Here is a 13,255-nt window from a genome sequence, read left to right on the forward strand (position 1 = left end):
GTAGCCCTTTGTTGTTCTCCTTCCCCAACAACCGCATTCCAGTTCCCCATGACTATTAGATTTTCATCTCCTTACGTACTGCATTACTCGTTAGTATATCCCTATAGTTTTTCTATCTCTTCTTCTTCTTCTTCTTGCGACTATTGTTGTCGATTCTGATGACAAATGCCTTATAGTATGCTGTGTATCCTGGTTCTGTGCTGGGCGATTAATATGATAAATATTTCTTAGATCCTTCAGAAACTAAATGCCGCTTTATTTACCATTAGAACAGTATCTGAAATAAGTGACATTTCAACACGAAAAGTAGTATACTTCGCATATTTTCATACGCTTATGTCACATGGTATTATTTTTTGGGGTAATTCTTCTGATTCAAAAAGGGTATTTTTGGCTCAAAAACGGGCTGTTCGAGCTATGTATGGTGTAAGTTCGAAAACCTCTTGTCGACCCCTATTCAATAGTCTGGGAATTTTGACATTGCCCTCACAGTATGTATTTTCTTTAATGTCGTTTGTTGTTAGTAATATTAGCTTATTCCCAAGAGTTAGCAGCTTTCACTCAGTTAATACTAGGCAGAAATCAAATCTGCATGTGGAATGCACTTCCTTGACTCTTGTGCAGAAAGGAGTGCAGTATTCTGCTGCATCCATTTTCAATAAGCTACCACAAGAACTCAAAAACCTTAACAGTAGCCCAAACACTTTTAAGTCTAAACTGAAGAGTTTCCTCATGGCTCACTCCTTCTATTCTGTCGAGGAACTCCTAGAAGAGCTAAAAAATTAAGCAAATTCCAGTGTTACATTCTTGATTTTCTTTATTTAAACTAACGACTTGTCGCCTGAATATGTTTCTTATAATTCATTTCATTCTGTTTCTACAATCTTGTTATAATTTCATGTATTGACTCGTTCCATGACCATGGAGACTTCTCCTAAATGTGGTCCCACAGAACAATAAATAAATAAATAAATCAATGTGATAATGAAATACGTTGTTTGAAGCATTATTTAGTGCTATCCTGGTAAGGCAAAGGCTTAAAGTCTGTACTTAGAATTAAAGACACAAGACGACACAAAAGTAAGAGAGACAATTTGTGACGGCACGGCTTTGGAATAAAAAGCACTCCCGACGCTTACCTAGAGCTTGCACGAGGTTCTTTATATCCTCGACAAGCAGGTCGATCTTATAGTTTTGTTTACCCTCTGGCTTGTCGGAGTCTCCAAACCCTCTCATATCCATTGCAACTGTCCTGTTAGAGAAGAATACGGGGAGATTAGTGAAGGAGAAAACAACCAAAATCAAAGTTGTAGAGTAAAATTACAGAACAAAATTGCTTTGACTATTATCTCACAATATTGGTTAAGTATTTCACAATGGGAAGAAAATTATATTTCTTGAGATTGTCGTATTTATATACATTTACAAGTAAATATACACACCCAAGACCACAGTACAGCGCATGGTGGTGGATAAATAGTACTGATATTATCGACTTTCTTTTCTATTGGCATACTGTATGGGTCATCATGTGTTTCATATTATTCTCATGCTTGCTACGCCAGGTACACGACAGTGGCAGCACAATGGTCGCACAGTCTTCTTCAAATACAGGTTCACAAAATTTAGCCAGCAGGTCTTCCGGAGGACTGCATCGTCTTTTTTTGAAGCATTTCCTCTTCGCTAATACTGATTTTGCGTTATCGTCCCATTTTATATAACTTACCAGTATCACGTCTAAACCCTTATATCATGTGAAGTGCTCGAGACGTTCACCACTAATCTTGTAATCAGATACTGTCGGGTTCTTCCTCTTTGTTGTAGGCACTAGCTTAACGGTGTCCAAATTGGATGAGAACTGCCACTGATAACTGTCGAAATTTTATCCGCGGCTGTCTCCAGTTACTTGCAATCGTCCAACGACTGCTTTCCTATATATAACACCTTCGCCAGCGAACATTTAATAGTGTCGTTGATCCTTCCGAAAAATCGTTTGCGTATATTTAAGAATTTAGAGGTCCTATTACGTTTCCTTGAGGCGTACCCAATGTCATTTTAGTTTCTGAGGAACATTTGCTGTCCAGAGTAACGTACTGGGTTTCATTACGTAAATGTTCCTCGAGCAAATGAGACATTTACGAAGATACTCCACATGAGCGTATAGGTGCGATGAAGTGTCGAAGGCCTACCAGAAATCTAAGAAGATGGAATCCATCTGTTCACCTACGTGTCTTCTTCGGAAGGTATTGTTTACCAATACAGGAAACAATGTTTCGCAAGAGTGGTTTTACCTAAACCCTTGCTGATTGCTTGAGGGATGCTGGTTTACCTTCCAGAATTCTGTAACAGACTGAAGTCTGCGATACTGCTCTGTAATTCTGTGCTCCGATTTTTCACCCTTTTTGTAAACAGGGGTGACTTGTCCTCTTTTCCAGTCACTAAGAGCCGCAGGGAATTCTCAGTGAGCTGGAAAGAGAGCTGTTTCCGTGGCATATTCAACGTAAAATTTTACTGAAATCCCGTCGAGGCCTTGTGCTTTGTTCGCTTTAAGTGGTGTGAATGACTTTTTAATACGATTCAAATTCAGTGGAATATCTGATGCAATACGTATTAATGAGGAAATCGATATAACAATTTTTGCATTGCTTCCTGTCTAATTAGTCTAAACTAAGGAATTTCAGGAAGAGTTATTTAGAGGTAACTTTGTGTCACGGTTACAGTGTCTGTCGATAAGTGCAATGGCTGTTCGGGATATTTCTGTTCTGTATCATAGATAAAGACACGTACAGCTGATCTTAAGATAGTCGTGAAGTATCCCCCCAGTATAGTCAGGTAACATATACTACTGACACTGTACCACACAATTTTCTACACTTTTATTGTATCGAGAATAAATAGGGTAATTTTTAACGGAAACTTTTACAGTAACAAGAAAATTCAATTCCAGTTCGTGCCCATACAAACTCCACTGATCTTGAACTGATAAGACTGACAAACGTTTCTGAAATTTAAAAAGTTTTTCATAAACGACTCAGGAACGACTCTGCAGAAAAATCCACCTATGGTGTCATAGTGATATTTTCGCCTTACCAGTAGTCTCTCGAGAATTCCTTAATCTGATGTCTCCATGAGTACCAAAACTCTGGGTAGCCGTGGACGAATAACATCAGTGGGTGCGATTTATCTCCTTTCTCAACGTAATGTATTTTCACGTCCTGCAAAAGAAGATACATATCAGCGTAAGAGAGCATCACGGAACAAAGTAGAATTATTAGGAGTTTTACATGTCTCGATCTGGGACGCAAGACAAAGATATTCATAGCGTATTGTGTATTAAGTATTGGTGGGAAATGTTTATACCAACTTGTAAGGGACAACGCAATAAGAAAGGATAGTATGCTCAATATTTGTAGCATATATGTGACACCGTCGGTCACGAAATATTCATGAAGGGCGTTATAGAATCGTAATTGTCGTTTGGATCCAGGATGATAGATCTATATTGAATCATTTGAAGACAATGGAACCCTATTTCTAAGTACCAACATTCTTGTTACCGTCAACCGGGTATACTTCGATAGAGTTTCAGATTCAACTGTGATTATCATGACTGTTTCTTTTAACTTCTGAGATAGTTATGTTAGTGAACATTGGGGCTAGTGTGAAAGGATTACACAGTAATTGGTGCAATACATTTTCTAAAATTCAGAGCAAGTAATAAAAAAATTATGTGTGGTCAAAGTTAGCATAGATTTGGGGATACATTGACTGGGCTATACTTTCACCACAAGTGTCAACTACTTGTTGTGTACATAGTTCCGCGTAGTCAGCGCATACACAACTTTCCCAATAAAGCTCGCCCCGCTACGCACAACAGCACAGGCGCAGCGCTCATCCGTCTCCGCACTACGAGATGGCGCTGTCTTAGAGACGGACCAAAATTTGCCTCCGCCGATCCAGGTATTAATATGTAACACAGCCAATGGGATTGCTGCTAACGTAGAACCCTTTCTCCTTGCGGATCACACCCGCACAGTGATACCTGAACGCTCGAGGTATTATAACGAGTGTACAGACCTCCGATTAGTCAGTCTGCACCAGTCTGCATTAGTCTGCATTTGTCTGTACCAGGCTATAGTCAAGTTTCAGTCTGCGCCTAATAAGATTATCATATTCCTGTACATAGCCATGAAGAGAAATGTATAGGCTCTTTGTCTAGTATCGGAGATATGTGAGAATAAGATTAACATACCAAGACCAAAGGAACTTCAGATTGTCAATTGTAAATAGCATCCAGAACCAAATTAAGTTATTTTTGTAATTGTTATTATTTTAATAAATGTGTGTGAAAATTAATGAAGTTCTGTTTAAAGTTGGTCACCATCAATCTGCTATTCTAAGCGTGCAAGTGGCATTTCTATCGTCTGACCTAACGGCAGAAGATAAACATGCCACGATAAGACCACGAGACATATTGCTGACACTCGCCTACTTCGTTAGAGCGACAAGTCAAATAATCTGATGGTGTGTGTACCGAAGGTCTTACAGTATGCACACCACACTACTATTCCATTTGTGATTAATACTTCAAAAGCGCAATGAAACTTTGACCACCCAGAAACGAATACAGTGACGTAAAATTTTCTTAAGTGCTCTATTGAGCCTCATAAAAGCTTTCGCCACAATTGTCAACACCATTCCATTTCTGTGAATATTTAAAAAACACAATGAAACTTTGAGCATCCAGAAATACATACATTGATTTAAAAAATTTTTAAGTTCTCCATTAAGCCCCATAAAAGAAAAAAAAAACCTATACAGTACATAACTCAAATAGTATGACCCGTTATCAGAATTATAAGTATAATGAAAGATACTAGTATGGAGTACCACACACATAGCTCCGATTTTAGTTGAACATAATATCTTCAGTTTCATCCATCTTAAACCTAAATCCTCGATTCAAAACATACGGTGCAGTTAGAACTAAGGTTAACCATGCTGTACTTACTGAGTCAACATCTGGTAGTTGTGGACCAAACAAACATCATTCCTTGTTTCTGGAGATATTTGACATTATATGTTATATTTGTAACACAACAGCTTGCAGTTTGAGCAATATATGACTGACATTTGTTCTTCTTAGCTGTAGGCACGTTAACTCTTACCGACGGTTAATGTTTGTATTCCTTAATTCCACACTGTCATTGGCATCAACACTGTTTAATAAGCTGTGTATCTGTAATCCTGGGTAACAATGGCCAGTGGTCAAAGTAACCCCAAAACAGAAAAATCACGCAGATCACCACATAAATCGTAATACAGTGGCAGATATATGCATGCGAGCAAATAACTAATCAGTGGTCTGTTTTCAGAATTAATCTAGTAACATACTTGATATTGAAAACACCGAAGGCTTTGCAGTTAAATGATATCGGTGCATTTTGCACACCCAGGTTTTAATAGACTCTTTTGTGTACAACTTTAAGTCGTAACAGGTTCGCCAACTTTCGCGCCGTCTAGAGTATATTGATGGAACTTTACCACCAAACTTAAACACCCAAATGAGAGCCACAAGAGAGCTGTAAAACCTCTGGTGTATGAGTGGTCAAAGTGTCCACGGTGGACAAAGTACGCCCTGTTTACGGTACTCTACTTTACAAATGAAAATAATTGAAATCTGCTTTCGCAGGACAGAACGGATCAGGTTATAGTTGTGGAAAGGGACCAAAATCAGTTACTGTTTGTTGCACAAAACACACAAACTTTATTTTCCTAAAAACTCTTAATCACACATATCCTTAAAGGGATCCAAAACAAGATGGCTGAAAGCCCGAACACAAGTTATTAAAATTGCTTTAAGGAGACAAGCCGCTGAAGGCCTTTCCTAAAAAAAAAAATACGTAAATACTTGCATAGAGCAAAAATTTCTTAAAAAATTAGTTTAAACAAAGAATCTTTACAATTTTCATTTAAGGCGGCTGAAGGCCTTTTCTTAAAAAAAAATGTTTTCACGTAAACGCTCGGTTGAAGACCATATACTGAACGTTGAACAACTCAAGGCTTAAGGCCTGGATGACAAAGATTTCAAATGGAACCAAATCTCCTTTTTAAAATTAGTTTTAAACAAATCAATCTTGAAAGCTCTGTTTAAGTCGGCTGAAGGCCTTATTTTAAAATTAAACCAACTAAATTAATAGGCAGCTGAAGGCCTCACACAGCACTTGAGACAAAAAAATCACAATCTAAACACTATAGAACAGTGGTACTCAGAAGTGATCCAAGGGTCGGCCTGAGGAGGTGGCTCTAACATAAGTTTAGGTGAGACAGGCAGCCAAGAATAAGATTAAGTAATCAGATGGTAACCCGACCCACGGACGGCCAGAGGACCGAACAACAACCTAATCAATTCCCTTCCGCCGACCAATGGCACGAAAACGGAAAACATCAGCCGAGAACGAAGATACCCGCAGAACTAATGGGCGTCTAAAAACAGCCAAGACACAATAACCACTCAAAAATATGAACAACACTAAAGGCTGTCGAAGTACACGCGGTAAAGGACAGCATCAACACGGCGAGGAAAAACACACTGCGGAAAACTACGCTAATGACCCCGCCGCGGAGACTTCCTCGCTGCTCTGTCCCAACCGACCAACTGCCTACTCCAGTACGCAGACTGTATTAACGTAACTGCTCAGTCGAAATTACACAAGCTAGACACAGTTCCACGAAAACATTTCCACAAGAACTCGAACAATCGTAAAAGCATTCACTGTGGAACAACAAGGGCGAATGACAAGTCGACACACACAGAGAAGCCGAAGCGGTCGGCGACTAAATATAAGTCGTCTGATGAGACGATCGACCGAAAGACCAACCAAGGTCGTCCCCACTCAAGTCATGTGTGTCAGCAACGGTCGGGCGAGTCTTGGCTGTCCGGACCTGACTGCAGATCCAAGCCGACTCAACTCCATGTCCGTTGGGAACTCGGAGACACGGCGACCCGCGCACACTGGCTCGGACCCAACCATGCAGAGATACCGGCTTGCCCATTGTCCACCCGACATCTCTGCACAAGGAAGGAACCGATCCGCGTCCGGCAAGATGACCAACTGACGAGGCCCAGAAACGGTCAGAAGACCAAATACACGTCGCCCGATGAGACGACCGACCGAACGACCAACCAACGATCGTTCCCGCTCCAGTCTCCTTCCGTCGGACAGTACCTGTGTGTCGCCAGCGGTCGGCGAGCACTGGCTGTCCGCACCCCATTGGTGCTCCGTCCCGACTCACCTCCCGACACACGACGAGCCGGAAATACTAGCGGTCCCCTCAAAGATAATACGACAGAGCTCTTATCGATACGTGCTGCTGCTGCCACTCACAGGCAGGCAAGCCAGCAAATTGGTGACGCCAGTAAATCGAATAAGAAACGAGGCGACAGTTCCGTAAAGACAAGCTGTCCAGCAAGAAACGGCATGAACACGAGCCGCGCATGGCCCAATAATTGCATTTACCGTTCTTATTCTAGGAATCCTCACAGGACTTGTGCGACGTGTACTGCAGTCTACCTAGTACAGACATTCTTCACTTGGAAAAGGCATGACAAAGTTTCTTATGATATTTTGAGGTTTATTTCTGCCCTTCTCCATTCTTCCTTTGTCACATATATGAAAAAGAGTATATTTTGAATGATGCTTATTTTATGAATGTGTGGTTCTGGTTTAATAAATTTGCTCCAAACGACGGTATGTGACCTTGGTGGTCCAGTGGGTAGAGCACTAGACTCCAGCCCTGGAGGTCCCCGGTTCAAACTCGGGTCGGGGGCGGGCATTTTACCTCTTTCCACTCCCTGCAGTGCGGCCTCGGGTCCATTCAGCCTGCTATCAAAATGAATTTCGGGGATGTTTTCCTGGGGAAAACAGAGCCGGGAGAGGCACCCGCCACTCGTCCGTCTCCTAGTGCCACGGCGAATAGAAGGGCTGCAGTCTAGCTGATACTCTGCTATCGCACTTGCACCACAGACCTTACCTTTACCTTTCTCAAATATACGTAAAAATGGGAGGGTCGTAACAGGCACCTTTCACATAGCAGCCCACGTCCGCAACCTTTAACATGCGGCGCTAGGCGTCATTTAACAGCGTCGCACGCTGCCGGGAAGATAGGCAAATAAGCTGCCATCCCAGTTGAAAAAAATGGTTCAAATGGCTCTGAGCACTATGGGACTCAACATCTTAGGTCATAAGTCCCCTAGAACTTAGAACTACTTAAATCCAACTAACCTAAGGACATCACATACAACCATGCCCGAGGCAGGATTCGAACCTGCGACCGTAGCAGCCCCGCGGTTCCGGACTGCAGCGCCAGAACCGCATGGCCACCGCTGCCATCCCAGTTGACATGGTATTAAGTCTCAAGGCGACCTTCTTCAATTTCTCTGTGACATCAAGGTAAATAGAGAGGTGGGGTTGACGTTTCCTAATATTTATTTGCAAACAAGAAAACTGCTCGAAATTACGCCTCCCTGCTTCAACGCACGCCATGCTCTCTTTCAAACATCTCTGACAAAGTGGGGATTGCAGCAGAGGCTACCATAAATCGCGCTGTCAGATCTTCATCCGTCTCGATAGGTGTTTCATAAAAAATAGACTTCAGGTGTTCCCAGACGTAAAAAACAAGGGATGCCAAGTGAGGGGAACGTATGCCTCCATATCACCGCGCCCTATCCAGTTCTTACCAAAGATCTAATCCAAATGATTTCGCATCGCATGTATATCTCGCGAAGAGACCATGATGACAAAATCAGAGAGATTAGAGCCCACACAGAAGCATACCGACAATCCTTCTTTCCGCGAACAATACGAGAGTGGAATAGAAGGGAGAACCGATAGAGGTACTCAGGGTACCCTCCGCCACACATCGTCAGGTGGCTTGCGGAGTATGGATGTGGATGTAGATGTAGATGTAGATGCAGCATCATCTTGGTACCATATGCACTGCCACACATTGAGTGGAACATGTTCCAGTAACCAAATGGTCCAAATGGCTCTGAGCACTATGGGACTTAACATCAATGGTCATCAGTCCCCTAGAACTTAGAACTACTTAAACCTAACTAACCTAAGGAAATCACACAACACCCAGCCATCACGAGGCAGAGAAAATCCCTGACCCCGCCGGGAATCGAACCCGGGAAACCGGGCGTCGGAAGCGAGAAAGCTACCGCACGACCACGAGCTGCGGACTGTTTGGGTTCAATCGTCCGGTGAGTATCTACGGACTAGTCAGATTACCGTCTACCAAACCAAACCCTGACGTTGACTGCGAAGCGCTCTTGGCGACCACCAACGAAGGTGGCGTGCGGATTTTTCCATGCTCTCGTTTGTTGACTGTGGCTGTTGAACACACCTACCCTTGTAAAGGATGTGTCATCCGTTAATAGTACAAAGTGTAGGAATTCAAGTGGAATGGCACACTTGTACAAAAACCGCCGGCGAAAGTCAACGTGGAAAATCATCTGAGTTCAGGCTGGAATTTTCTCAAGGTGATAAGCGTGCAAATCGTCTTCATTTGAATGGCTCACAACCTTTGCTACAGAAACACTCCGCGACCTTGTTGAGGGTGCGTTTTGCAGCAGTGCCAACTCGTCCTCGTCAAACTCTGGTGTAGGCACTGCGTACGTGGACGACCATGTCCGCCCGGCTTTCATAATTACATCACGAAAAAGTGCATCGGTTTTCGACGTAGACCTTAAATGCACATATGCCATTACGATACCTTGTCAGTGGCCAACTCACGCCAACTACACCTGTCTCTCTTATGGATCTATGGGTGGCAGTGAACTTGCATCGATCTGGAACTCGACAATTCTGAAACCGCTGAACGTACAACCGTTGAGTAGCGAGAGCATTTCCATCCGCCGCTCCGTAAACACAGTACATATCTGACCTTTCCTCTCAAGAACAGTGTTCCATTTCCCGTGCGCTCAGCACAGTACCAAACAAGTGTGTCTGCGTTTGTTGATACACTGACGCAGGGCGAACCAGACTCTGCAGTGTGCACAGGTGCCGCCCTCTAACCGACATCGTATCGAACAGGTATTTGCGCTGGCGAACATGTTCGAGTCCCAACAAATGCCGTAATAAACTCCGTGGTGTTCTCCTGCCCGCAATACCTGCTACCATTTGCCGGCCGCGGTGGTCTAGCGGTTCTGGTGCTGCAGTCCGGAACCGCGGGACTGCTACGGTCGCAGGTTCGAATCCTGCCTCGGGCATGGGTGTGTGTGATGTCCTTAGGTTAGTTAGGTTTAAGTAGTTCTAAGTTCTAGGGGACTTATGACCTAAGATGTTGAGTCCCATAGTGCTCAGAGCCATTTGAACCAATTTGAACCTGCTACCATTTCAAGTCGGTTGGCAGCACGGCTTACCTTCCCGGTGGGGCCGCGACGCTGTTAAATGACGCCTAGCGCCGAAAGCTAGGGGATGCGAATACCGGTTTTATATTAATTTTAGGAACATTTTCAAGAATTAACACAGCTGCATCTTACGCCATCTGCAAGAAACGATATCAGATTTTGTGATGCTGTAACCAAGATTCAGCGGTACCAGTACTCTTAGCATTGGTATTGTAAGCGTGAAGACCAATGTCTGTACAGTGGTTATAGTAACGCTGCGATTAGTATTTGAGTTAGCTGAAAACTGGTGAGATGAAATAACTCAATCACGTCCGTTTTCGGATCACAGCTTCTCCTTGAGCTGCCCTTCAAAACAGAGCTCCTCTACCGTTCTTGGTGTAGTCTTCTCGTAGTGGTAAATGTCTGCCAAAAAGCTTGTACAGATAAATTACTCACCCCCTTGAAACATATGTATGACAACGTGTATCCTTCGTAAGGCTTCAGTTCAGTGAGTAAGCGAGTTCAAGCGAGTCTACAGGCACGCCATATCCAATTGAAGCCATCATTGATCATTAGATCCAGTAGGTGTTGAAACTGCGGGAACGTTGATTGCTAAACTTCGCCTCATGATGTTCCATGGGTACGGCAGGAAAATTTTGCGAAAACGAAAAAAATGGTTCAAATGGCTTTAAGCACTATGGGACTTAACATCTGAGGTCATCAGTCCCCTAGAACTTAGAACTACTTAAACCTAACTAGCCTATGGACATCACACACATCCCTGCCCGAGGCAGGATTCGAACCTACGACTGTAGCAGCCGCGTGGTTCTGGACTGAAGCGCCTAGAACCGCTCGGTCACAACGGCCGGCTGCGAAAACCATGAAGCGAAAAATAAAGCGAAATTAGCAGTTTTGAACGAAATAAAGAGAAATCGTCGATTTTTGCGATATACGAAGAAATCAGCATTTCTTATGGTATATCGCGGAATTTGTCAATTCCTGTGTAGAAACAGTTACAAATCTGAGGACGCTACTTTACGAATATTCATAAATAATAGTTATTGACGGATGGATAAACACTGAAGTTGGGAAGAAAACAACAACGTCTTTGCCAAAAAGAAACACAAAATTTGTTAAAAAACACCGAATTTTTAAAAAAAGATAATAGCGAATTTGGCAGAAAACAATAACAATATGGAATGAAAAAGCAGCACCGTATTTGAAAAAAAAAGAACATCGAATTTGGAAAAAAAAGCACGGAATTTGGCAACACTGAATCTAGGAAAAGCAACACCAAATTTGTCAAAAACAACACCGAATTTTGCAAAAACAGAGCCGAATTTGTCAAAAAACAGTAACTCAGAATTCGGCCAAAAATTGAAAATCAGTATCTGGCAAAAAAAACCAGTAACTCTGCACTTGGCAAAAATAAAGGAAATCCAAATCTGTCAATAAGAGTAACTGCGGATTTTGGTAAAATAAAACAGTATCTCCGATTTTGGCAAAAACTGTAACTCCGAATCTGGCAAAAAGAGCAACTCAGAAACTGTAGTAAATTCAAATTCGGCAAAAAGAGTAACTCCGAATTCGGCAAAAACAGTAATTCCAAATGCGGCAGAAACAGTAGCACCGAATTTGGAAAAGATATTATCACCGAATTTTGCAAAGATATTAACACCGATTTTGGCAAAAATACAAGGCGTACAACTTTGCTTCCACCGTGTGCCGTTAGGTGGCGACAACGGTAAGTAGCGGTCGAAAGAAACAGATCGGAGACGTCATGCAGTTAGCTTGGACCTCGGTCAGCATAACCTCATTCAAACATTAGTCGATCTGTGTCTGCATCATAAAGTTGTTCTAGACTGAAAATGTCAGTTTACGAGCCTAATTCTCGTCATTTGCAGGAGGTGTTACTGTTTTGTTTCAGTATGAAGAAAACAGCGGCTGAGTCTCATCGAATGCTCTCAAGTACGTATGGTAAGGACGCTATTAGTGAAAGAACGTGTCGTGTCAAGAACAGTGATTTTGACGTCGTAGACCGGCATAAGGGTGGAAGAGAGAATGTTTTCGAAAATGCAGAATTGGAGACATTGCTGAGTGAAGACTCGCGTCAAACTCAAGAAATATTGACACGATTAGTGGGAGTGACACAGAAAGCCATCTCAAAACGTCTCAAGGCTATGGGCATGATTCAGAAAGAAGGAACTTGGGTCCCGTGTGAGCTGAAACCAAGAGACGTTGAACGGCGTTTGCGTGTTTGTGAACAGTTGCTTCAGAGGCAAAAACAGAAGGGATTTCTGCATCGCATTGTGACCAGGGACGAAAAATGGGTTCATTACGATAACCCTAAACGCAAAAAATCATGGCGTTATCCCAGCCATGCTTCCACGTCGACGGCCAAACCGAATATTCACGGCTCCAAGATTATTCTCTGCATTTGGTCGGACCAGGTCGGCGTCGTGTACTATGAGGTGTTAAAACCAAGTGAAACAATCACAGGTGCCCGTTATCTAACGCAGTTAATTCGTTTGAGCAGAGCAGCAATACAGCGAGAGGAACGGTAAGTGATTTTGCAGCACGACAACGCTCGACCCCACGTTGCAAAAGAGGTCAAAATGTACTTGGAAACGTTCAAATGGGAAGTCCTACTCCACCCGCTGTATTCTCCAGACCTTGTTCCATCAGGCTATCAGCTGTTTAGATCAATGGCGCAAGGCCTGGCTGACGAACACTTCCGATCTCATGAAGAAGTCACAAATTGGACCGATTCGTGGATCGCTTCAAAAGATGAACAATTTTTGCGTCGCGGGATTCGTACACTACCTGAAAGATGGGAGAAAGTAGTGGCCAACGATGGAA

General features: G+C 42.8%; 1 protein-coding gene across 1 annotated transcript in view; it reads right to left on the reverse strand.

The window, feature by feature from the left end:
- Positions 1-13,255, reverse strand: part of LOC126199168 (epoxide hydrolase 4-like) — a 61,215-nt gene that overhangs the window by 26,547 nt on the left and 21,413 nt on the right. Inside the window, exons 2-3 of the mRNA XM_049935928.1 lie at positions 3,091-3,215; positions 1,140-1,252 (exon numbers count right to left, since the gene is read on the reverse strand). Coding sequence (XP_049791885.1) covers positions 1,140-1,252; positions 3,091-3,215 — 238 coding nt within the window. The remainder of the gene's footprint in view (positions 1-1,139; positions 1,253-3,090; positions 3,216-13,255) is intronic.

Source organism: Schistocerca nitens, chromosome 8 (assembly GCF_023898315.1).
Source record: "Schistocerca nitens isolate TAMUIC-IGC-003100 chromosome 8, iqSchNite1.1, whole genome shotgun sequence".
NCBI classification, from domain to species: Eukaryota; Metazoa; Arthropoda; class Insecta; order Orthoptera; family Acrididae; genus Schistocerca; species Schistocerca nitens.